We start from the raw sequence: 26,692 nt of genomic DNA, 5'->3' as shown, positions 1-26,692 counted from the left end.
AGGGTATTAAGGGAAAGGGAAAGTTGTAGTGAATGTGCTGATTTCTGTGGCACAGGAAGATTCAGTTTAGCACCATTGGTTGTCAGTGATGCTGCTTCTATTGTCAACATTCAGGGAAGGAAGGGTGATGATTATTCCTAGTGACCTGTGGTAGATGAAAAGGATATGGTTTCAGGGATTTGGGCCCTAGGTTATACAGGAAGCACCCTTCATCCAAGCTAAAGGATGTCCCATAGGATTAGTGCAATAATCTGGTCTATATTAGTAAATCGATGCGGCAGAAAGCTGAACACCATTTCATCGACGTGTGTCAAACTCCCAGGTAACCAAACGGTCAGATCAGTTATTCTTTTTCCTAGGGAAAAAAATCGGTTGGCCGTCACTGTGAATTTGCCCTTTTCCCCACTGTAGTGCAATCTCTGAGTTAGTATATTTAGTTAGGGGGGGCACAGCCCCCCACTTTATAATGTTTTTACTGGTGTGTCGTATGTAGTTGGCCTACTGATTTTTTTCCCTAGGGAAAAAAATCAGTGATCTGGCCGTTCGGTTACCTGGGAGTTTGACACGTATGTGTCAATGAAATGGTGTTTGGCTTTCTGGCCCATCGATTTGGTAATATAGACCCCAATAATCAGCTTTAACATGAGGCCTGGCACCTGAAGTAGAACATGTGATCTCACTGGGCTTGCCAGCTTGGAGTCTCAAGAGTTGCTGTGTTTGCTAGACAACCTTTTATTTGGCTGTGTTAGTGGGATTGTTTCTCAGTTTATATGGGAGAGCCCTTGTGCCCTACCCCGTTTTTGTTAGCTGCAGTATTGTTGACATTTTCATGTACTTGCATGATTTGGACCTCAGGTTTTCTACTGTTAGAGTGCAAGTAGCAGCCTTTGCCCATGATGACCTTGTGGAAGATAGAATTGAGTCCAACACTGCCTGGTCAGTTAGTTCTTTAAGGAATATTTTGTTTTCATCCATCGTTGAAGACCCCCTGTACTTGCTAAGATTTGAACTTCAGAAATAGGCTTGCCTGTTTATTGTTTGATTTGCAAACTTTATTGGCTTTCACTTCTGTAGAAGAGTGCAGAACTTTAGACATTTTTATGTAGGGAACCATTTCTGGCCCTTTGATATGATTAGGATGGTTGAGTTCAAACCCCGTTTTTCTCAAGAAGCTGTTCTGGGTTCCTACCTCCTTGCCATACCATTCCATTCTTCTCCGTATTTCCTCACAGTAGAGGAAGTCTAGGGATGTAAGGCCATTCATACACTGGTTGTGTCCTTTTAGCTTGGCTTGAGATTGTACCTGTAGAGAAGGGTATTTGGAGTGTCAAGTACATCATTTGATCTGTGAGAGGATCTTCTGTGACAGGTCATGAATACCTTCCTCCTGTGGATGGATCTTTTCTCCACCAGTTTTGTTGTAGTTCCCTGTAAGTTAGGCAAATATACTCTTGTACGTTACTTATAGACACTGCAGATGTCAAATCCTCATTATTTTTTTATTTCTAAGTAGGTGCTTATGAATGGTAGTTGTGAATTAGTGAGTTACGTGATAGTGATGGACTCTAGGGATAAGCATCTTGTGATGTAGTTGATACTTTGCAGTATGATGTGAACTGTCACTGGTAAAAGACAAAAATCCCAGTGCGTGTGCTGATCTTAAAAAACAAGTCTCAAAATCTGGTTGGTGAAAAAATGAGCCCAGTTGCTGAATCAGTTGTGGATAACCTTCTCATAGATCACCTGCAACAATAAAGGCATGTCTTTTATCTTTCTCCACATCTCCAGGTGATGATTTTGGAGATTCTGGTACATGCCAGGAAACTGCATACTTGGAGCATATATGCTGCATAACAGAAGAGGTCTTTGGTATGAAAGGAAAAGTATTCTTTTTTTCCTCACTTGATGAATTCATAAGTCTGTATGAATCATTTCAGTCATTGTTTCAGTGTGGGTATGAATTATTTTGTGGTAAAGAGAGAAATATCCTCCATCACAGAACATCAGTACCTAGTGGTGTGGTGGAGGGCAGGATTCCTTCTCTGCATAGGTTGATCAACTAAAATAACTTCTGCTGTATCCCTCTGTGATAACTGGGTGACTGTCTACCAGCTTTTACTGTAAGCGGTAACATTTGTAGCCCAAAAAGTCATTACTATAACTTACCCACTCGTAACTTGGCCAGCTTTGATGTTGATCCCTTTAATACTGCATTGACATCTATCAACTGTAAAATAAACACTCTACAACTAGATTAAACCATAGCTCTGTTTATGTTTAATAGTTTTCTCAGTATACTCAGCAGATTTGCCCTGGTTAGATATAAAGTGGTCAAATTTAACCCAGCTTCTTGGTAAACTAGACAAACACAAAGGCTAATGAAAGGGATAGAAAGCATGGATTTGCTGGAAATGGAACATCTCAAAAAATATCCTCCATAAATACAGACAGATTAGGAATCAGAACAAAGGCACTAAATCTGGCAAAACATCCATCTGAAGTAGTTAACTTCATTTGATCAGCAGCCTGTGGGTTACGGATCCGATACGGATCTGAGCTGGCAGCATACCAAGCTAAAGATCCAAGCTCCTCCCCCTTACCCATACTACCCTGCAACCTCCTTCCAGTCCTCAGATCTCATTTGTCGCGGCTTTGCCAAGCACTGGATTTTTCGAGCTCCAGGCGAGTGTAGCTAGTTTTATTTTATTTTATTTTATTTTATTTTACATTTGTTAACCGGGCTAGTCTGGCTGGATACATGTCCATTTTCAGCAGAGGTCCGAGGAGAAAAGCTCCATTAAACATCCTAGTAACTTACAATAAAAAAACAATCAATCAAACCAAACTCAAAAGCAAAAAAGCAAAACAAATTAAACAAAATATATAAACATGAAAGCAGATAAAGGAACAGTTATTATGTAGTTTAGTAAAATGCAGAGGCAGTTACGCAAGAAATAACAATGGAGAGGCAACATTATTCTGTAATAATTGCTAGAGTAAGACTGCTAAGAAATGAAGAAGATTGAAAAAAAGTTACATATGGAGAGTCAATAAAAATTACACTATTTACAATTTAGAATAGAACAAGTTGTGCCAGGGCACTAGTATTAGGAAAGAGATTAGCTTAGAAGTGATCTGTATATAAGCTAGAAAGAGAAGATATGATTAGATGCAGTGATATAGCATGTAAATGGAGGAAATAGGAAGTGTAAAAGAAAAGAAAGAAGAAATTTTGCAAGTGGGTCAGTAGAGGGATAATCAAAAGTAGTGAATAACCAGTAGAAGTGAAAGGAGGGGACTGGAAAGAGGGGAAATTTATGCTGAGCTCAATCAGGATTAGAGCATGGGCATAGCCAATGGGTTTGGAAATGGTTTCTTATTTGTTTTTTGAAAAGGTGAGATGAGCTTAGGGTGGTCAGTTCTACGGGAAGTTTATTCCAATATGATCCAACAGTATTTGCAAATAAGGAGTCACCTGCTTTATTGTGAGATTTGAGAGTAGTTACTAGAAGCTTGCTGGCTGAGCGAAGGGAAGTAAGATTTTTATATGGGGTGATGAGGTTATTAAGTATGGGTGTATTGGAGGGGTAGTGTAGAATTTTATAGGTGATGACTAATTGATGTAGGAGTATTAGGTTCTGAAGTTCTAGCCAGTTGAGTTTTTTTAGATATAGACAATGGTGAGTACGGAATGGGGAACCTGTGGCAAACCTGGCAATACTATGGTAGGCTGTGTTAAGTTTATGAAGGTTAGCTTTAGAAATGTTGATAAATGATGGGGAGGCATACAATAGTGTGGAGATGAGGTGAGTTTGGGCAAGAGACACTCTGGTGGTAGCAGTAAGAAAGGGCTTAAGTCTGTAGAGGGCACCTATTTTTTTATTAACGGTCTTGATGGTTAGATCAATGTGGCAGTCAAAGCTTAGCTGATTGTCTATAGTAACGCCTAGTAGTTTGGTAGAATAGTCAGGTTTAATGATAGTGCCATTACAGGACACAATGGAAAATGAGATTGGGGCAGATTTAAGGGTTGGGGTGAAAAGTAGTAATTTGTTTTTTTTTTGGGATTAAGGAGGAGACAGATATGCTGGAACCATTTTTCTGCTGCTGTAAAGACTTTTTGGGTGGAGGAGTGGAGTTCTTCTGGAGATAGAGCAGAGCAGATGAGAGTTGAATCATCAGCATACTGTATACAAGTGGATGTAGGGAGTGAAGTAGGCAGGTTATTTATGAATATGGAGAAAAGGAGGGGACCTAAGATGGATCCTTAATTTAGTTCTTAAATTTTTCTAAAAATGTTTGGGTAGTATAATTGTTAGCGTGTGTGTGTAGTATTTTTCTATATATTTAGATATTAGTTACTCTTCTTAACTAATCTATCTCCCTCTTATCCTTGGTAATCTCTATCCCGTAGTAGGCCCCTCTTTTCCATTTAGATGTGCGTGTGTGTGAGGGTATGGCTGATAGCCAGAAAACTACTTTTTCTAAGTGCACTGAGTGTGGCCATAAGCTGTCGCCAGTGGATGGTCACACTCGGTGCGTTCTTTGCTTGGGGGTTTCTCAACTTTCCTCAGGCTGCCAGATCTGTGCAGCCTTTAACCCTTGAGCCTTGCGAGATAGGAAGAACAAGCTGATTTTGGCGGGTCTTCTACCCGTGGAATCAGCTTCCTCTTCCTCTTCTCCCTCTGTAGCGACAACTGCGGTTGCCCAACCATCTGTCTCTCCTCCCCTGTCTGGGACTCGCCCTCCCACCTCGTCTCAAGGAGAGCGAGAGGCAAAAAAGGACAGAAAAGAGAGAAGGGAGAGAGAGAAAGAGAAAGAGAGAGAGATAGAAGCCACAAATGGCGGGCCAAATTGGACCCCCTCGGCTCCTCCCGCCAAGGTTCTCTCTTCTCCATTGAAGATTACCAATCCTCCTTCCCCACGCTTCTTGCCGGAGGAGGAGGCCCGACCATCTTTGAGGTTGGCGCGTCGGCCCTCCCAGCTGGCTTCGGCGGCCTCTTCCAGATCTACTCGTAGCCTCTCAGAGGCAGATATGGACCAGATGATGCGTCGCTTCCTGCAAACTCAGCTGCAGATGGGAGTGTACTGCCCCCCCCCTCCGGGGGGGGGGGGAGTTCAGCTCCACTGTTTGCCCAGATAACTCCTTCTCCGATCCACTACCGGATTTCGGAGTCTTCGGATCTGAGGAGCCTCGGAGTCAGGGAATCAGTGCCGATGGTTATTACTACCTCGACGCCGGCCATGCCTTTGAGCTTATTGGATCCGAGATCTCGGGGCGAGAGCCGGGCATAGGATCCGAGGGGGCGAATGTGTCTTCAGCTTCTTTGCAGTCGGAGCACACCATCCACTGCAATTCAAGTGCTTCGGCTCCATCTCCGACACCGATCCCTTCATCGGATTCAAGTGTGCCGGCCACCTGTCTTAGAGAGGCCAGTTCCCCATCGGCATTCGACGTTGTGGAGAGGGTTCTCTCTAGAGGATCAAGCCACCTCACTCTTTCCTCAGGGTCCGCCTCCGCTCCCTCGCAGCTCAGTTTGTCTTCCATCATCCAGTCCCAGGGCAGCATGTGTCATTGATGCCCCAGCCAGTTCCTCTGGAGGAACATGAATCCATTGGTGAGCCCCCCTCGGACAGTCCCCCCGAGGAGATTCCTCACAAATGCCTGTGCAAAAGGAGGCACTTGGACTTCCCTGAGTCTCTCACCGAGGATACCGATTTGGAGGAAGGGGAAGGTTCTCCCAGGTTACACCCCCCCAACGACATCTCCTTTGGAGACATTATGGAAATGCTCCACCAAAGGGGGGTCCACCAAAAAACCTTCCTCGGACAAGTTGGTATTCCTGGAGGCGCTCAACATAGGCCCATCTACCTCTTAGGTGTCGTCGTCGTCCCCCCCCCCCCCCCGGCCGACCTAATTGTGGAAGGAACCGGACACTATAGAGCCGATCCCCTGGAGGCCCGACAAGATTCTGAGCCCCCTTCAGACAAAGCTTTGTGGAGCAAGGGTTCCCCTGTAGATGCCATGGTGGTGGCGGCGGCGGCCACCAAAAAGGAACTAGCTCAGGAAAGATGTTCTTCGTGTTTCACTGTTGCAGTCATAACTGTTGGGTGATCCTGCCGGCAGGCAGCCCGAGGTCGGCCAGAATCCCAAAGTCTGGGTCCGGCGTCGGCTGTACCAGCAAGCACCCTGACGTCAGAACGCAGAGGTATAAAGCTGACAGCCGACGCCATCTTCTCCAGTCTTTCTTGCCGTGTGGTGGAAAGCAGCTCGCAAGTCGTTGCTTGGCATTTTCAGACAACGTGCTTTGATTGTCTTCGGTCCGAAGTTTTCTACTTCTCTTCTCAAGCTAAGTACCCCGTTGGGGAAACTTTTTTCTTGCTCCTCCGATGTCAGAAAAAGTTAATAATTGTATATCGTGTGGAAAACAAATACCTCATAAAGATTTCCACTCTTACTGTCTACCTTGCTTAGGCCCTGACCACGACGTTTCTTGCTGTCGGTTCTGTGCCAGGTTTAATTCTCGCACTATCAAGCATAGGTACGATTGGGCCTTGAATTATTTCGGTAGACGATTCAATTATAGGATGTCGTCGGATTCTTTACCGACAACCGGAATTCAAAAGAAACGCAAAGACAAGGATAGGCCTCCGAGGTCCAAACATGATATTTTGCAGCCGGAGCCAGGTTTGGGTTCGGCGGTCGTCAGTGAGGCGCTTTTGCAGCCCCTGTCGTCCGCCACTTTGGAACCGATGGCCGACACAGACTCCCATGGGGAGCCTTCCAGGCCTAGTATTTTAACTGCTGCAGGACCTTCGGACGTCGCTCCTTCAGATGGGTCCGGAACCGCTGTGCAGGTACCGGCTTCTGAGGGGGTTTTCAGGCCTTCTAATATCACTATTTCTACAAAGACAAAGGCAAAGTCAAAGACTCCTGTTAAACCAAGGGTTTCTTCACAAGCTTCCTCGGATACAGCTCCCAAGTCCCAGAAGCAATTACTTCGGATGGCTGAAGATTTACTTACAATGATTGGGGGTTTTCACCCTCCTCCAGAAAAAAGGCCTAGACAGGATATTCCTTATGATTCTTCTGATCAGGCTTCTGTGTCTTCTGTCTCTTCCTCTGACCAGGATTATTCTTTTCCTCCTTATGAGGATTCTGATGCAGAGGACTCTATTCCCTCTGCTTCTCCCCGTGAAGATTTCTCTTTTGGGGAAACCTTACATGAGATGAGGGAGCATTTTCATTGGGAAGGTCAGGATTACTCTGCTTCCAAGAAGAGACTTAGGGAATTTCTCCTTCTCCCTCAACACAGACCTTTGGCTATTCCTCCTGTACTTGATATTGTGGATGATGCTTTTTCTGAAGCTAACCTAAATCCTGATTCCTTGCCGCCTGCTCCTTCTAAGCCTGATAGATTTTACAGAGTCCCTGACTCCCATCAATTCTTATTTAAGAACCCTTCTGCTGATCCTGAAACCATTTCTCAGGGTTCTAGGGCTGCTAAGGCCGCTTCATCTAAAAATCCTATCCCCTCTGAAAAGGATTCTCGTGCCTTGGACAGGTGGGGCAAGAAGGTTTACACTTCTGCTACCCTTTCTATTAGAACTTTAAATTGCCAGTTTCCACATGTTCAAGTATCAGCAATTTCTTTTGTCTGTTCTAAAGCAAAAGCTCTCTACCTTTCCTGCATGTGCAGAGGACAAGGAATTACAGGATGTATTGCATGCAACTGAACAAGTTAGCAAACATAGTTTACATTGTGGTTTTGATGCCTTAGAAGCTTCTTGCAGGGCCGCTGCCTCTGGTACTGTTATCAGGAGACATGCTTGGCTTCGTGAGCAGAATTTACCAGAACAGGTTAAGACTAAGCTGTTGGATGCCCCTGTTCAGCATGATGTTTTATTTGGATCCAAGGCTGAGGAGGTTATTAAAAAGATGGAAGAAAAAGCAAAATCTATGCAGACTGTTAAAGATTTTTTTTACAAGTTCAGCCTCCTAGATTTTCTAGAAATTGGCCCTCCAAAAATTGGTCTTTTCCCACGTCTGACAGGCCTCAAAGGGGAAGATATAGACGCTTCAGAGGTCGGGGGCAGGCTCAGGCCTTTTACAGGTCCAGACAATGGACTGCTTCTTCACCTAGAAGGGGAGAAGACAGACCTCAATCACAAAAGAAGCAGACCCAATGACTCTCTCCGTTGGGCTGCAGGTCCTCCTTGCCTGGAAGCCCCTCTCGGAGGAAAACTTTCTCTTTTCTACCAAAATTGGACTCGTATTACACAGGACAAATGGGTTTTAGAAGTGATTTTAAGAGGCTACAAATTCCACTTTCATACTCTGCCAAGGTCTTCGGGCTGGCCGGATCTGCCAAAACATCAATGGTCAGAGGCCTTAAATCAAGTGGGCGCCTTATTGGCCATGAAAGCCATAGATCCTGTTCCACTTCCAGAGATGGGAAAAGGTTTTTACTCAAGACTATTTCTGGTCCCAAGGAAACAAAACTCATGGAGACCTATTCTGGACCTCTCAGTGTTAAATACCTTTCTGGAGATTCCAAAATTCAAGATGCTTACTCTGCAACAACTTCTTCCCATGCTCTCCCAGGATGCTTGGATGGTGACATTGGACTTGAAGGAAGCCTATTTACACACTCCCATCAGACAGGAACGCATAAAATACCTCAGATTCAAGGCAGGTTCGAGACGCTTTCAGTTCTCTGTACTGCCCTTTGGCTTATCTACTGCGCCCAGAGTCTTTACCAAGTGTCTGGCTCCAGTAGTAGCTTATTGCAGACTCCAAGGAATTCAAATTTACCCCTACCTGGACGACTGCCTTATTCAGGCGGACAGCAAGGATCTTTTACTTCAACATCTGCAGTTTGTTCAGCGTCTTCTCCTACTACTGGGATTCTCAGTGAACACAAAAAAGTCACATTTGGTCCCCTCTCAACAAATGATCTATTTGGGAGCTCTTCTAAACACAAGCTTACAAAGGGCCTTCCTTACTCCAGAAAAACAAGTACAGCTGGCATCAATTTTCAAGACCTTGGCTACTTTAACTCAGCTCACTGCAAGGAAATTCCTGCAGGCTTTGGCCTGCATGGCTTCTTGCATCCTGTTGATTCCAAATGCAAGGCTTCATATGAGAAAACTTCAATGGTACCTAAAGAATGTATAGTCTCAGCATTACCACAGCCTGGAAACTATGATACCTCTGATTCCCTGCCTCCAAAAGGAGTTCCTTTGGTGGTCCAGGGCTTGTGCTTTAAACAAAGGGAATCCCTTTCGTCTACCTCATCCTACTCCGATCATAACCACGGACGCCTCGGGTTATGCTTGGGGAGCTCATTACCTAAACAATTGCCAGCAGGGCTATTGGACAAAGAAGCATCTTACCTGGCACATCAACTTGAAGGAAATGTTGGCAGTCCAAAATGCTCTTCTAGCCTTCCAGAGTCTTTTGCAACCAGGCCATCTTCTGATTCGCACAGACAATACCACAGTCATGTGGTACATAAACAAGCAGGGGGGGCTCTCACTCCTACCCCCTTTGCAGACTAGCCATGAGTTTATGGGACACAGCTCTAAATCTGAATCTGCATCTTCAAGCTCAATTCCTTCCAGGAAAACAGAATCTCTTAGCAGACAGCCTAAGCAGAAATCTTTTGGATCCTCACGAATGGATGCTGGACCCCAAAATATTCAGCAGGATTACAGCAGTTTGGGGATTCCCTCAGATCTGTTTGCATCTCATCTCAATCCTCAGCTGCCTCTCTTTTGCACCAGGTCCTTCCACAAAGCAGCTTGGAAAGTGGATGCCCTGTCTTTCAGCTGGAGGAATCTTTCGGGATATGCCTTCCCTCCTCTTCCTTTTCTGCCTCGGGTGTTACTGAAAGTAAAACAGGACAAACCCAAGATTTTCATTTTGATAGCTCCAAATTGGCCTCGGCAGTTTTGGTATCCAACTTTAAGACACCTGTTCTTGGAACCTCCATGGATTCTGCCTCTGTTTCCTTCTCTTCTGTCCCAGCATCAGGGTCAGATGCTACACTCTCAAATCAAGACTCTTTGCCTGGCAGCTTGGCTCTACCAAGGGCCTTTGATTCCTTCTGCTTTTCCCAAACAAGTTTTGGATGTTCTCTTAGAAGCTAGGCGCCCTAGCACTAGAAAATCCTATGCTTCTAAATGGAAAAGATTTTATATTTGGATGCGGGACCGAGGTTCTAATCCTCTTTTGCATGACATTTCTTCCATTTTACTTTACCTCTCAGACCTTTTGCTTAAAGGCCTCTCTTTTTCTTCCATTAAAATCCATGCTTCTGCTATCTCGGCTCATTACAACACTGATCCCCCCATTTTCTTTCACCAGCTGGTGAGACAATTCTTGAGAGGGGCTAAGAATTTAAGACCTCCCAGAACTCCTCCTGTTCCTGCTTGGGATCTTAATTATGTTTTGGAAAAAATAACTTTATCCCCCTTTGAGCCTGCGGCTGCTTCAGATATCAAGTTCTTATCCTGGAAGACAGCTATTTTATTAGCTTTGACTTCTGCCAGAAGGGTTTCGGAGTTGCAAGCTCTCATGGCTGTGGAACCATACCTTATTTTCCACCAAGACAGAGTTGACTTGAGGACCAATCCTACATTTATGCCTAAGGTGATTTCTAAAGTGGCTTTAAATCAGACTATTCACCTTCCTACTTTCTTTCCAAATCCTCAAAACAAAGGGGAAAGGATTTTGCATTCATTGGACGTACACAGACAACTAAGGTTTTACCTGGTTAGAACTAAAGATTTCAGAAAATCTGATCAGTTGCTTATCTCTTATGCCTCTAGTTCTCTAGGCAAGGCTATCTCTAAACAAACTATTTCCAAATGGATTGCTCATGGGATAAGGTTTTGTTACTCTCACTTTGGGAAGCAAATTCCAGGTACTGTTAGAAGTCATTCTACTAGAGCAGCTGCCACTTCAGCAGCTTTTCTCAGAGGAGTTCCTACCAAGGACATTTTGGAAGCTGCCACTTGGAGTTCAGTGCATACTTTTTCTAAGCACTATAATCTCCCTTTGTATTCTAAGTCTAGGGCAGGTTTTGCCTCTGCTGTCTTGCAGGGTCTTCTGGCTGCCCCTTCTTCTGCATAACCTCCTCCCTCATCACAGCTTTGGGATTCCACCCTACAGTTATGACTGCAACAGTGAAACACGAAGAACATACTACAGTTGTGTACACCTACCATAAATGTAGATGTTCGAGTGTCTTCACTGTTGCAGTTGATGTTTCCCTCCCACCAATCCCCTCTTATCTTCCTCTTCTTTTGTGGTGTATTTGTGTTTCCTTTTTGGACACCTTTTGGTTATTTTGGGGGACTTCTGACATCTGGGGCAAGAAAGACTGGAGAAGATGGCGTCGGCTGTCAGCTTTATACCTCTGCGTTCTGACGTCAGGGTGCTTGCTGGTACAGCCGACGCCGGACCCAGACTTTGGGATTCTGGCCGACCTCGGGCTGCCTGCCGGCAGGATCACCCAACAGTTATAACTGCAACAGTGAAGACACTCGAACATCTACATTTATGGTAGGTGTACACAACTGTACTTTCTTCAGTCCCTCCCCCTGACAAGGAGTCTCGGGCAATGGACCGTATTGGAAAGCAGATGTTTGCTTCAGCTACCTTCTCTATTAGGGTGCTGAATTACTTGGCCCATGTAATCAGACTGCAGCGGGACCTGGTTAAAGAGTACGCTGAATCTCCCCCAGAGTCCATGTCAGCCGAGGATAAACGGACTTTCTCGGCTCGTATGGCCACTCTCAAATCAGTGTCTAATACGTCTATGCGGCTACTCTCCCACACCAAGGAAGGAGCCGCTAGAGTTAGCGGGTCCAGTTTCGCCTTAAGGCGTCATGCCTGGCTTTGGCTTTGCGATTTCTCTGAACCTTTCAAGGTGTCCTTCACGAATGCACCCTTTGACGGGTCTACCCTGTTCGGGGAAGACCATCCGCAAGATGCTGTTCCAGAGCTAGAAAGACGGGAAAATGCTGTCAACCGTCGGAGTCCGCTTCTCTACTCCTCAAAGGTCCTTCTCCAGGAACCAGCGAGGGCAGAGAAGATGTGGTTCCGGAAATCTCAGCAAGCCCGGTACGCTCAGGATCCCTTCTCCCCCAGAGGGTGAGGGGGACAAGGTGGACGCTGGCCCAGAGGCGGGGGGGGCGAAGAACTTCGGGTCACGGGAACCTTTTTCCGACCGACCCACGTAGCAGCCCTGAAGGGTTACCTGACTGCTCCTTTCTGGAGGCAGTTGGGGGGAGTTTTTCGAGGCACCTGGCTCAGTGGGAGTCCATCACGACAGATCGCTGCGTGCTTCAGATAATATCCAGAGGCTATTCAATCCCCTTCATAAACAAGCCCCCTTACTCAAGACGCCTCCCAGATGTTCCACCCACTCAAAAGGAGGCCACAGCTTTGGAAATAAAAAAGCTGTTGGAAAAAAGAGCCATCCAGCATATGCCCCTAGACCAGTCCGGATTAGGCATTTACTCCAGGTTCTTTCTGGTGCCAAAAAAGATGGGGGACTTAAGGCCAATCCTCGACCTGTCCATAATGAACCTTTTCGTTGCAAAGGAGAAATTCCAGATGGTCACGCTTCAATCCATCCTGTCCCTCTTGCAGGAGGAGGACTGGATGTGCTCCATAGACTTCAAGGATGCGTACTACCATATTCTCATAGACAGATGGTCCAGGAGGTTTCTCCGCTTTCGGCTAGGGGCCAGTCATTACCAGTTCAGGGTCCTACCCTTCGGTCTCACCACAGTCCCCAGGGTGTTCACCAAGGTCATGGCAGTTGTAGCGGCCCACCTGAGGCTCCAGGGCATATAGTTCTTCCCGTACCTAGACGACTGGCTCCTCACCGCCCCAACCAGGCATCTACTCTCTCTAGCCAGAGACTTCTTCCTTGGTTTATCATCCCAGTTGGGGATCACTGTAAATGTCAAGAAGTCGTTCCTCCAACCTGTTCAGGTTATAGACTTTGTAGGGGCCAGGATAGGTTCCCTTCAGGCCAAGGCTTTCTTAATGCCAGACAGACTTCACAGCATGACTCTGCATGTACTAGCTCTTCTTCAGTGTCCTGCTCCCCCAACAGAGTTAGTCCTGAGAGCTTTGGGGTCCATGGTGGCAGCGATCAATTTGATCCCTTATGCTCGTTTGCACATGAGGGTTCTACAGTGGACTTTGCAAGTCCAGTGGTCCATTCTACACCATCCGCTAGACTTGCCGATTCCCCTCAGCAGGGTTTGCAGGAACTCCCTCATGTGGTGGCTCCAATCCCGAGCCCTTCGGGAAGGACGACCTTTTGTTATGTCCCTGCCCCAGGCCATAGTGACCACAGACGCCTCCCGCCTAGGATGGGGGGGCATTGCGCAGGCAGGACTGTCCAAGGCACGTGGACTCAGACGGAGACCATTCTGCATATAAATGTACTGGAGATGAGGGCGGTCCTTTTAGCATTGCAGGCCCTTCATGCTTTCCTTCCTCCGGGGACTATTGTGATCAGTCAGACAATATGTCGGTGGTCTGGTATATCAACAAACAGGGGGAACCAGGTCTTACCCTCTTTGCCGAGAAGCCAGTAGAGTTTGGGAATGGGCGATCTCCACCAACCGCTTCCTGTTAGCAACGCACATTCCTGGTCTGTCCAACATTCTGGCGGACAAATTGAGCAGAACTATCCTCTCCTTATGAGTGGTCTCTGAATTCTTCCGTAGCGGAACAGATCTCCCTCATGTGGGGTCAGCCTTGCTGCGATCTCTTCACATCGCCTTCCAACGGGAAGTGCAGTGAATTTTTTGCTGCAATTCCTCCTTTAGGGGAAGCCCCCAGAGACGCTCTAGTCCATGCTTGGCCGCCCGGTCTTATTTATGCATATCCACCACTTCCGCTGATGACAGAATTGAGTCCAACACTGCCTGGTCAGTTAGTTCTTTAAGGAATATTTTGTTTTCATCCATCGTTGAAGACCCCCTGCACTTGCTGAGATTTGAACTTCAAAATTATGCCTGTTTATTGTTTGATTTGCAAACTTTATTGGCTTTCACTTCTGTAGAAGAGTGCAGAACTTTAGACATTTTTATGTAGGGAACCATTTCTGGCCCTTTGATATGATTAGGATGGTTGAGTTCAAACCCTGTTTTTCTCAAGAAGCTGTTCTGGGTTCCTCCCTCCCTGTCATACCGTTCCATTCTTCTCCGTACTTCCTCACAGTAGAGGAAGTCTAGGGATGTAAGGCCATTCATACACTGGTTGTGTCCTTTTAGCTTGGCTTGAGAATGTACCCTGTCAATAGGGCATGTAGAGAAGGGTATTTGGAGTGTCATTTGATCTGTGAAAGGATCTTCTGTGACAGGTCAGGAATACCTTCCTCCTGTGGATGGATCTTTTCTCCACCAGTTTTGTTGTAGTTCCCTGTAAGTTAGGCAGATATACTCTTGTACGTTACTTATAGACACTGCAGATGTCAAATCCTCATTATTTTTTATTTCTAAGTAGGTGCTGATGAATGGTAGTTGTGAATTAATGAGTACATGATAGTGGTCGACTATAGGGATAAGCATCTTGTGATGTAGTTGATACTTTGCAGTATGATGTGAAATGTCACTGGTAAGAGACAAAAATCCCAGTGCGTGTGCTGATCTTAAAAAACAAGTCTCAGAATCTGGTTGGTGAAAAAATGAGCCCAGTTGCTGAATCAGTTCTGGATAACCTTCTCATAGATCACCTGCAACAATAAAGGCATGTCTTTTATCTCTCTCCACATCTCCAGGTGATGATTTTGGAGATTCTGGTACATGTCAGGAAACTGCATACTTGGAGCATATATGCTGCATAACAGAAGAGGTCTTTGGTATGAAAGGAAAAGTATTCTTTTTTTCCTCACTTGATGAATTCATAAGTATGTATGAATCATTTCAGTCATTGTTTCAGTGTGGGTATGAGTTATTTTGTGGTAAAGAGAGAAATATCCCCCATCACAGAACATCAGTACCTAGTGATGTGGTGGAGGGCAGGATTCCTGCTCTGCATAGGTCGATTACGTAGTTCAACTAAAATACCTTCTGCTGTATCCCTCTGTGATAACTGAGTGACTGTCTACCAGCTTTTACTGTAAGAGGTAACATTTGTAGCCCAAAAAATCATTACTATAACTTACCACTCATGTAACTTGGCCAACTTTGATGTTGATCCCTTTAGTACTACACTGAAATCTATCAACTGTAAAATAAAAACTCTACAACTAGATGAAACCATAGCTCTGTTTATGTCTAATAGTTTTCTCAGTATACTCAGCAGATTTGCCCTGGTTAGATATAAAGTGGTAAAATTTAACCCAGCTTCTTGGTAAACTAGACAAACACAAAGGCTAATGAAAGAGATACAAAGCATGGATTTGCTGGAAACGGAACATCTCTAAAAATATCCTCCATAAATACAGACAGATTAGGAATCACAACAAAAGCACTAAGTCTGGCAAAACATCCTTTTGCACCAAATAAATCTTAAAATGTTCTGGTCATCAATAAACAGATGCATCCATCTTAGACATACTACTCAACCATCCCCTTCAACAAGTAATCAATTCCTTCTTCATTAAAACAGTTACCTAACTCCTGAAAGACCTGACTTCTATCTCCTCACCTGTTGATAACACTCTCCTCAGCCAGAATAAAAATCTCTCTCCAACCTTTACCAACGTCTTCCTTCAGAAACTCCTCCTCAACTAAAACCATCATCACATGCCCCAGGCAACCTTCCTGCTGAATACACTAAAGTAGCTGCAGATGCCTTAGTCTTTCTTGTCTGTCTAAATTAAGCCATCAGTTAAAGGAAGCTATGTTGCCATGCTCTGGAAGAAAGCCTATTTTTTGCCACTCCAGAAAGATGACAGATCAGCTGACTTCACTGACTATAGTCTTAAAGCACGGCTCAGCAACTTCCAGTTCCAACTTGTATTGAATTAAAAAAAGAAAATACTCTTTACATCTAAACCATATAATAAGAACCCCTTTTTGCTTTCACTTCATTCAACAGCACCAAAAGTGAAATAGTATCTCACATCAATCTTCTAGATGTCACTATTGATAGCAACATGAAATTCGATCTCCACACAGTAGTAGTAGTAGTAAAAAACTCATCAAGTACGGGGCCTTCTCTATAAAATAAAGCCATACCTAAATGATAATGCAACACTGCATGTCGCTACAGCATACCTACACTCAACTCCTCTGTGGCGTATCCATACTTATCAACTTACAATTGAATAATTACTTGATCATTATTATAATAACTTAGCAAAATTTGCAGCCAAACATCCCCAAAACACACACATCCCTTCTTGGCCCTTAAAACAACTCTGCTGGAGTGAACTTCTACACTGCCTAGCCCACTCCCAGCTATTAATCCCATGTACTTTAATCTACAGTCCTGAGAAATACCCAAGCTTGTGCAATATACTCCTACAGTACACACCAAATAGAGTTTTCTGCTTGTGTGATAAACATCTAATAGAGATAACCAGATCCAACAACTTGGGCAATGATTCTGTGTTCTCCAGCCATGTCTCAAAAATGTGAAACAGCATGCTTCTCAGGTTAAGACTTAATACTAACCTTAAATCCTTTAAACAGCAACTGAAGCAGCATATGGTAACACATGATCCTGCTCTTGCTCTACTCTAGGATAAATACTGTACATATCTGCTCAAATGTTTTCCTCTTTCTTAACTTCTATATGTGTATAGCACCATGTAGTAATACTATCCCTTTGTATGTCTTTCCCTCTTTAACCCCTACCACTCTCAAGCCTACCTGAACCTTCACCAATTTCTTTTTCCTGTTCTTTCTGCTTTACCCCCCCCAACAAACATACAGTTGACTACTGTTAGTACAGTCCACCATGGTCACTTCCCTGTGCATAACAGCTTTCTCAGTACAGTTGTCTTAAATCTTTGTCTAGCATGCCAAGTGTGTGTGCTCTTCATACTTTGTCTCAGCAGACATGGTATCTGATCTCTGGATGTACTTATCCAAAGCTATACTTTGTTGTACCTTGATGTATTATTTTTGGTTATGTAATGTGTGGAGCTTTTCTTCCTGGGTTTCCCATGCAGAGGGGCATTGCCCAGATGGACTATCCTTGTAAATAGATTAATTCGTGAATGGTATCCTCTTTGACTGCTTACCTGTAAAGAACCAGTCTCCTCCATGATACTTGAATTTCATGACAAGTGCTATACTTTCTACCTTTCTAGCCAGCTGAATTTGGCAGATTTGGGAAACCTGTTCCTTGTTACAGTCACATCCACCAGCTAGAATTCTGAGCTTCAGACTTTATTTTGTTGTGACTACAAATTATATATATGTGTGTGTGTCTGTGTGTATGTGTACATGTGTGTATATATAATGTGTATGTTTATGTATGTGTGTGTAGATGTGTGTGTGTATATATATATATATATATATATATATGTGTGCGCGTGTGTGTATTTATACATACACATTTACTGTCAATATGTTGAGTGTGGCAAAGTGACAAGGGGTGCAGGGGGGCTTGCCCCCCTGCAAAAATGAGAGTGTCAGCACTGTGCAGTATGGATTTGGTCCCTACTGCCTGCTGCTAAGGGATTTTGTACTGTAGAAGTCAAATTTCACTTCAGTTACAGTAGTTCTGATGTTTCAGCATGTTTACAGTTGTAAGCATCAAACATGTGAACCGCATTTTTGATAGGTTTATGTTCACATGCTCGATGTGGGTTTATGTTCACATGCTCGATGTTTTGATAGTAAACCTATATATATATATATATATATATATATATATATATATATATATATATATATATATATATATATATATATATATATATGTGTGTGTGTGTGTGTGTGTGTGTTTGTATATATATGTGTGTGTGTCTACAAAGACAAGGTATCTGTTGCAGGCTGCATATCCTGTTAGTGATGATGCTAGACCTGCTTTTTTTGTCCACCTTTTTTTGGTCATTCTAGGGATTGAAATGAGAAAAGGTGCATCCTTCAAACTTTGCATGTTCACCCTTAGGTTCTGCATCTGCAGCATAGAAGAATGCAGAGCTGTTATCCTTTGATCTGTCTAAGAAGGGTAATGTGGCTGTCAAACAAAAAAACATCCATCATTTGTCAGATTAATTTTGGTGGGCAAGTGTGCTGACCAGAGAATAGCAGATATTGTTGGCGTTATTCTTGAGTATGGAGGGGGTGAGTAGCTGCCTTGTAGTGTTTGTTTTAGGGAACTCTCCATGGCATATACTTGCACTTTTGCCCATTCTGACCTTATTTCATTGTGTTGTTCTTGTTCAACTTTCTTTGCATTTTGTAAATTTTGTATACTACTACGGACTGTCCCTAGCTGTATATATCATGCAGAGCGGACTTCAAAGTAAGCTGTAGCAGATGTTGGAACTCGCCTTACTGTTTAAGCTGTAATAAGACCCTGTTTAGTGGATACTGCTTACTTTTACTCCCTCTATTTAGGTCTGTGTTCTTAGTTGGGAGTAGCAAAGTTTCCTTCTGAGAGTTTTGTATGTATATAATTCTGTATTTTTGTGTTCTTTGACTAATAATACTCAACTGTTTGACTTGGGAGTATGTTAAAACTGAAGATTCCATGACTGGACACACCACCTTTTTTGTTTTGTGTCTTTAGCAAAGCAGCTTGAGATTAAAGTTAGAGTTAGCCAGCCCCAGTTTTGTGGTACTGTGGAATAAAGGCCCTGCCTGTCACCTAGATGTCCCTAGTTTGAATAGTAGTTCAGAAGCTGGAGCAGGCCGGGGAAGGATAGGAAATGAGTTGTCTTTGGCTCGCTGAAGGGGGGCAGTTGCTGTTGTGCAGTTAGAGGGTTGCACAATAACAACAAAGGCCATAACCAGGAGAACATGGGATTGGCTTTCCCAAGCTGGATGTGGTAGCCGTAATGATGCTTGTGTGTGTGTCTCTGTCTGTCTGTAAGGTTTTTCCATCTAGGGAGGGTGAAGGAGGTATAACAAAACACTGTGATAAGCCAGCAAATAAATAAATACACCAACAAACTTTTCAGTAATAAAGAGCCTTTACTCGTCAATTCATCAGGTACCTCTGCATTTAGCATTCAAAGGATACAGCCATTAAAACAGACTCGCATTTTATACCCAGGGCAAGCCCCAATTACACATAATTAGTTCCTTTTAAAGTGCACCATGCAATAAATATTCATCTCAGACATTCTATAACTTAATATACAAAATTACCATAACATCCAAAATGTGCAAAATGATATATGTAAAATAATGTGTAGAGCAAAGCCATAAAATAAATGTTTAACTAAGATTAACGTCAGGTTTAAGACCCCTAGGAAAAAGTCCTGTAATTTAAAATAAGTTTGCTCTGTACTTGAATTATTTTTTTCTTAAAGCCCCCACCTTTGCATAACATGGGCTGAGCCAAAACACTACAAAAGATTCAACAGAACTCAAATGCACAGAGTTAAAATGTTCACTGTCAGGACTTTTCCTGTTGTCATTACGTATATTTCCCAAATGCTCCAGTATTCTAACTTTAACTGCCCTTTTAATTTTGTCCAGTATACCATTAACATTCTTACATCCGCACCCCACAGTATAAGTCACACCACACAAACTGCAATTGAACTTCCCCTTTATACAAATTTTCTCCCATTAATAAAGGAGACAGACTTGTTTCTTATTTCACTGCAAACTTTGCAATGACCACATGCAAATGATCCAGCTATCCAGATGGTTCACTGAGTAATAGCACATTCAACAGTTCTTTTAAATTTAAATATCTACCATAAGAAAAATTAACATTATTAGGAAATAAGTGTCCCACAGTCTCATCCAAATGAACTATGTGCCAAAACTCCAAAACCAACTTTTTCATTGTGTCAGAGAAGGGAGATGGTCGTTGTGTTTCACTGTTGCAGTCATTACATTTGGGTAATCCTGCTGGCAGGTTGCCCTTAGTCGGCCTGAATTCCAAAGTCTTGGGTCCTGCGTCGGCTGCTGTCGCCCCTTTCCTGACGTCAGGGAAGGGCAACAGCAGCCGATGCAGGACCCAAGACTTTGGAATTCAGGCCGACTGAGGGCAACCTGCCAGCAGGATTACCCAAATGTAATGACTGCAACAGTGAATACACTCGAACATCTACATTTATGGTAAGTGTACACAACTATACTAATATTCGGTCACAAAATATAACGCCTTTTCCTCATGTGTTCGCCCATCTCTGTCACTTCTTTCATTAAATTCACTCATGACCCCTTTGTTGATGGAACCCCTTTTATTCCCCAACACTTTATCTAAGGCAGACTTTATCTTGCTTTTTTAGTGTTTTGGCTTAGCCCATGTTATGCAGAAGTGGGAACTTATTCTCTACTTCTTAGTTCATAGGTTGGCACTAGGCTATCGGCCCTAGTGCTTATACAAGCCTAGCCGTAACAATTCCCTGGCTATTTCTTCCCACACTATTTACTTCCTGGACCCCTAAGAGGGCGACTGACGTGATCCCCAGGGTGAATTTCCTTTCTCCCATCCAATCGTCAAGGTTCCTTTTGAAGAGGGCCAAAGAGGCGTTCTGCTTGACATGTATGGGCAGTCAGTTCCAGAGTCTGGGGAGTCTCTGGGTCAGGAACCTATCCCTCCAGCATGTTTTGTTTACATCCTTGGAGCGTGTGGCTCTGAGGGATTGGGATTTCTTTAAGTGTAGCATGTCCAACAGCTGTGGGTTTGACATGGCCTTGTATGTTAAGCAGAGATTGCCTCTGAGAAGACGATATGCGACAGAGTATAGCTGGAGTTTTTTAAGGAGGTTAGCATAGGGCATCTGCTTTAGGCCTGTGATTCTTTTAGTGAGATATTTCTGCGGCTTTTCCAGTTGTTGCAGGTGTCTTGAGAGGTACATACCAAATGGGGCATTGTATTCTATAATGGGTCTAATGAGGGATGAGTACAGTAGGACAATGACCTCCTTTTTTTCTGGATGAAAAGCCCTTATTGATGAGGTGTGCCACATAGAAGAATTTCCTGACTGTTGTGGCAATATATTGAAGGTGAGACTACTGTCCACCTGTGCCCCTAAGTCTCTTATCACACTTTCGGTGTTTAGTGTACTGCCACCTGTGTGGTAATTCATGGGTGCATGTTTTTTCCCCAAACGGGATAACTATACATTTCTTGGCATTGAGCTTGAGCCCATGGCTCTGGCACCAAGCATCTGTTTCTGTAAGGCTCTTTTGTAGAGTATCCACACCATTTTGAGATTCAATAATGGCTCCCAGTTTGCAATCATCTGTGAACTTTGTTAGCCAGAGTCCCTTAGTATTGGCCTGTACTTCAGCGAAGTAGATGCCAAACAAGAGTGGTCCCAGGACTGAACCCTGAGGTACTCCACTTGTCACTTGTCTGGAGCTGGATTTGGAGTCAGCTACTTTTACAGTGTGGGTTCTGTCAGTAAGCCAGTTGGCAACCCATCCGAGTGACGTAGGGATTAATGCCCAGCTTAGTAAATTTATCTTTGATTCCAGAGTGGGGGATGGTGTCAAAGGCCTTGGCGAGGTCCAGATAGGCTGTGTGGACCGCCTTACCCTCGTCCACGGCTCTGGAGACTGATTCGAAGAAGTCAATCAGGTTCAGGAGACAAGATCGGCCCTTCACAAGTTTGGGGTCCAGTGTTTGAAGGTTGCCAATGTCTTTGTTTATAAGTTCCTTGATAATACGTTCCATGGCCTTGCAGATCAGGCTTGTCAGACTGATGGAGCGGTAGTTCCAGGGATCCAAGGTGGATCCCCCCTTGTGGAGTGGGATAACTGTAGTTGTGCGCCACTCAGTGGGCACGAAGCCTGAGGTGAGGCTATGATTAAACATGACACTTAGGTGAGGTGCCAGTTCATTTTGTAGTTCATGTAGTACACAGCCCGGGATATCCTCTGGTCCCATGGATGCTGTATTCTTAGCTTTGGAGAGTGTGTTTTTTTTACCTGTGTGGCCATTATTACCAGCGTCTGGCAATCTTCCGGTGTTGAGATGGGCCATTTAGGGGGTGAGAGGGAGGTCAAGTTGGCACTGAATCCATCTGCCAGGATATTGGCAATATCCTTGTGATCAGTATATTTAATGCCATTCTGTTGTAGCTCAAAGCAGATCTGAGCATTGCCATTTAGATTCTTGACATAGTTATAGAATGCCTTGTGGTTGTCTTTGGAATCTTTGGCAATTTTATTTTCGTAACTAGCTTTGGAGGATTTTATGAGGGATCTCAGCTTCTTATTGAGGCTGGTAAGGGAGTTTTTTTGCATCCTGGGATTTTCCTCTTCTCTGCAACAGTTTCTTCCTTTTGTTGTAAAGTTTGTTTATGGCAGGGGACCACCAGATTGGCTTCATTTTTTTGGAGGAAAGCATCTTGGTTCAATTTGGGATGGCACGATTCATGCATGAGTGGATGTGCTCATGCAGTGCCTTAGTGTAGGACTTAGCAATTGAACTTTCAGTTCCCATCTGCATGGGTGTCATGTAGTTTGTCACTTCTGACGTAAGTAGCATGAAGTTGGCTTTGGAGAAGTTCTTTATGGAGGTTTCCTTACTGGGGGGTGGGGGTGGGATGTGGATGTTAAGGGTGATTAGCTTATGGTCTGACCTGACCAACGAGGGGGTGACCATAGGTGGAGAGCATCGATTTCCCATGTTGGTAATGACCAGGTCTAGGATATTGGAGCCCTTGGTGGGACAATGGATTAGTTGATCCAGGGCGTTGGAATTTATGAATTCCAAGAACCGTTGGGCAAAGGTGTTGGTTCACGAGTAGTTGAAGTAATTTTTTAACTTATTTTAAATTACAGGACACTTTTTCCTAGGGGTCTTAACCTTGAAGTTAATTGTAGTTAAACATTTATTTTATGGCTTTGTTCTGCACATTATTTTGCATATATCATTTTGCACATTCTGGATGTTATGGTAATTTTGTGTATTAAGTTATAGAATGGCTGAGATTAATTTTTATTGCATGGTGCACTTTAAAGGGAACTAAATATGTGTAATTGGGGCTTGTCCTGGGTAGAAAATGTGAGTCTGTTTTAATGAATGTATCCTTTGAAGGTGAAATGCTGAGGTACCTGATGCATTGATGAGTAAAGGCTCTTTATCGCTGAAAAGGGTTAAGGAGGTCCCTGAGTGATGCTGGAGCTCATGTCAACACCAGGAGGAGTGTTTAGGTTGTACAAGAAATGCCCTAGTAGCTGATGCCCTTGATTGAAAGTGGTGTGGTGTCATTTTCCAGCCTGAAGACAAGAAGTACTGGACCAGAAGCATGGACAGTCCCAGTCTTGGGAGTTGGGAGGATGATGTCAGATCCTCAGGCTGCTCAGATGAAGGCATCCCTTCTTGGGATGAGGTGGATCAGAGGGCATCGGCAAGGACAGAGACACCTGCTTGGCTGTCTGGATTATTGTTCTTTTTGGTTGGTTCTCACTCATTGCAGATTTGGGGAGACCCTTCCTGCACTGGGAACAAGTGGGCCTGAAATCTATGTGAGGAGTGCTTGATAGCTGATAAACATGGAGGGTAGAAGAACATAGCAAAAGAAAGTTAGGGTTGACCAATGAAAGGCAGCTTGGAAGAGGATTATGGAAGTGTGTATGTAACCACTACAAAATGCCATACTGAAGATGAAAATCAGCTGGTGTGGTAAGTTCATACATCTGTACGTATGCTTCTTTCATCATACTGATTTAAAAGTAATTTACGTGTGTGTGTGTGTGTGTGTGTATGTATATGTATATATACGTGTATACACACACACACACACACACACTATGGGAATTGCTCCATGTTACTGAACATTATGTTGCCTGATGAAAGAAGTGATCACATGTTCATTTTATCGATTCTGCTGGCAGTACTTTGTGGGAGAAGAGAGAATTTGCCATTTCCCTACTGTTGTGCGATCTGGTATTTATATCATTGGGGGGAGGGTTTTCCCCTGCAAAAAAGGTGACACACATATTTTTTTTTCTTTTCCTGATGTTTTGACTTTCAGTCATGGGAGATCATTGTTTTGCCATTCAGTATTTGTGTACTTTTCGAACTACATCTGCACGCTCACGTGTGGGTGTATATGTATGGCATATATATATATATATATATATATATATATATATATGTGTGTGTGTGTGTGTGTGTGTGTGTGGATGTTTTTAAATTAGTGGAACACTACTTTTGTCGACATCCATAATGTCGAAGCAAAAATCAAACTGACTGACATTATTCATATCAACACTCTGCTGTGCATGTGCTGAGAATTAATCTCGGAGAATGGAAAACTTAAAAAAAATAAAGCATTATTTTTTTGTAAGAGGGGGCCTTCTACTACCCACACCCACTGTTAATTTATATATATATATATATATATATATATATATATATATATATATATATATATATATATATATTCTAACTCTGAAATCACTTAGTCCCCGGGGAAAAGGGTATAGTCCCCTACCCTGGGGATTGTCAATCTCTCACGCCTGTTGACCATCTGTTTAGTCCACCAAATTGTGTTGATTAAACGGATGTCAACCAAAGTATCTTTCGACAAACTTAGAAGGACTATTTGATTAATATATGTAAAATCTGTGTGCATATTTAGTTATTTAGTGATCTCATTATGCTTTCGTTGTGTATAGTGTAGGGCATACCACAAACATTAATTTTTACAGAGCAGCATCTTTATTCATGTAATGCTAAGCAACTTAACTGTATAGAACAGTGGATGAAATCACCAAGTTTTTTTGTTATGTAGCTACCTCATTGTGTGTGTTTATCACTGATTTTGCATGATGGTGGTTGTACCCTGTGGTGCTATTAGCTCTAGTAGCAGTTCACTTCGTAAAGTGTAGCACTTTGTTTATTTCTGGCTTGTGAAAACTGAAGTGCCAGAAATAGAGCAGGCCTTTAGGTATTACTGTGTGTATTGTAGAAGTGATTAGAAAAAGGAAAGGATATTCATGAATGTAATTTGAGCTGATAAAAGGAAAGAAAAAAAGCATACAAGGTACTTTCAGACTTAGCTACTTATATCTTGAGTTGTCATCTTTTTTTTTTCTGTCTTTCTTCAAGGAAAAAGTGAGTCTCGTCCTGGCAGCCCAACTGCAGATTGGTATAAAGAATTTGTCACAGATGCAGATGCTGAAATTTTGGAGCATTCTTCAAAAATGGTCCTCCTGTTTGAAATCTTGCATTTTGCAGAAGAAGTTGGAGAAAAAGTGTAAGTCTTTTTTGACCTTGAATATATTGGTCCTATATTGGATCTAAAACAACATGGTAACCGGATAGCAAGCTAAAAGTATTTGCATACCTCAACGTCTATTTTCTCTTTTCTAACACCTTTATTAAATTATCATTTAACACGTACTTTAACAGAAAATAAAACAAGCCATGTTGACATTTTTTTCATTTACATAGATTGTTCATAGCGTATATTTATTGATAACTATCATCAGTCCAACATTGCGTAATGTCTTCCTCCTAGACTTCATTCTGCATGCATTGTTCATACAATTTCCATTTATTTCTGTGTAATTTGCTTCTTCCATTTTCTAAAGATCCCTCTTCCAGTTCTTTTATCTCTTTGAAAATGTTCAGTGTTTCAAATATAGTTGGTTTAGACTTTGATGTACATTTTGTAGTAATTGCTTTTTGGCACCAGACGGAATTAAATTTAAGAAGTGCTTCCTTTGTCGATGCATTTCAGATCCTGTGCCACAGATCAAAATAATTATTTCCTTAATTACAACCATTTGCTCACCCATGTGTCCTCCCTTGTTCTCTTGTAAATTGCTTTTCCAGTCTCACTTAATTTTTTCTAAACTCCTGTGATCGATTCGTATAGTTCCCATGCAGTGTTTTTTTATGCTCTACTGATTGTCATTTTTTAACAGAAGATTTTGTTCTAGATTCAGTTAAAATTCTGCCAGAGCAGATCTTTCATTTCGACCTACCCTATCCATTTTTCATTGCCTATACTGTGATATCAGTTCCTAGTATATATGGAATATATGGAAACTTAAACATTTATATACTCTTATTCAGTTTGTGAAATATCTTGCAATGCTTTACCAGATTCTTAACTACTCTCATAGTATATTTTGCAACTTGTATTTTCAACCAAAAGGGGGAATATCCTCTTTTTGTATACTAACAGCTGTAAAGTCTACACTCTGTATGCTACTACTCTGTAATGTCTCCTTTGTAAATTTTTCTTTTCTCTTTAAACTTGTGGAGGTTTTCTCCCCAGGACTCAACTAAAAACGGACACTTGTGTCCAGTTGGACTATCCTGGCAAACAAATGATGTGAAGTTGTTCTATCTCGTCGTTCATTGTTTACTGATGGTTAGGAGCAGATCCCTCGGCTCCCAGTCGGCCTATTGCAAAGCTCTAGGTCTTCAAATAGCTCGAGGTCAAGTCCCTATCCCATGATGCACATAGACTTACCTCAGATCTAATTCGCCGCTGCAACAGATTGGAGGATGTTCTTCGTGTTTCACTGTTGCAGTCATTACATTTGGGTTATCTGCATGCAGGTAGCCCTCAGCTGACTTGAATATCAAAGTCTTGGATTCCTGCTG

At 43.0% G+C, this 26,692-nt stretch overlaps 1 protein-coding gene across 1 annotated transcript in view; it reads left to right on the top strand.

The window, feature by feature from the left end:
- Positions 1-26,692, top strand: part of ATRX (ATRX chromatin remodeler) — a 3,779,564-nt gene that overhangs the window by 3,070,590 nt on the left and 682,282 nt on the right. The window contains exon 25 of the mRNA XM_044057254.1: positions 25,184-25,331. Coding sequence (XP_043913189.1) covers positions 25,184-25,331 — 148 coding nt within the window. The remainder of the gene's footprint in view (positions 1-25,183; positions 25,332-26,692) is intronic.

This window comes from Protopterus annectens, chromosome 15.part0 (assembly GCF_019279795.1).
Source record: "Protopterus annectens isolate FY-2018-M chromosome 15.part0, PAN1.0, whole genome shotgun sequence".
NCBI classification, from domain to species: domain Eukaryota; kingdom Metazoa; phylum Chordata; order Ceratodontiformes; family Protopteridae; genus Protopterus; species Protopterus annectens.
The sequence above is the reverse complement of the archived record's forward strand: the minus strand, read 5'-3'. Positions and strand labels throughout refer to the sequence as shown.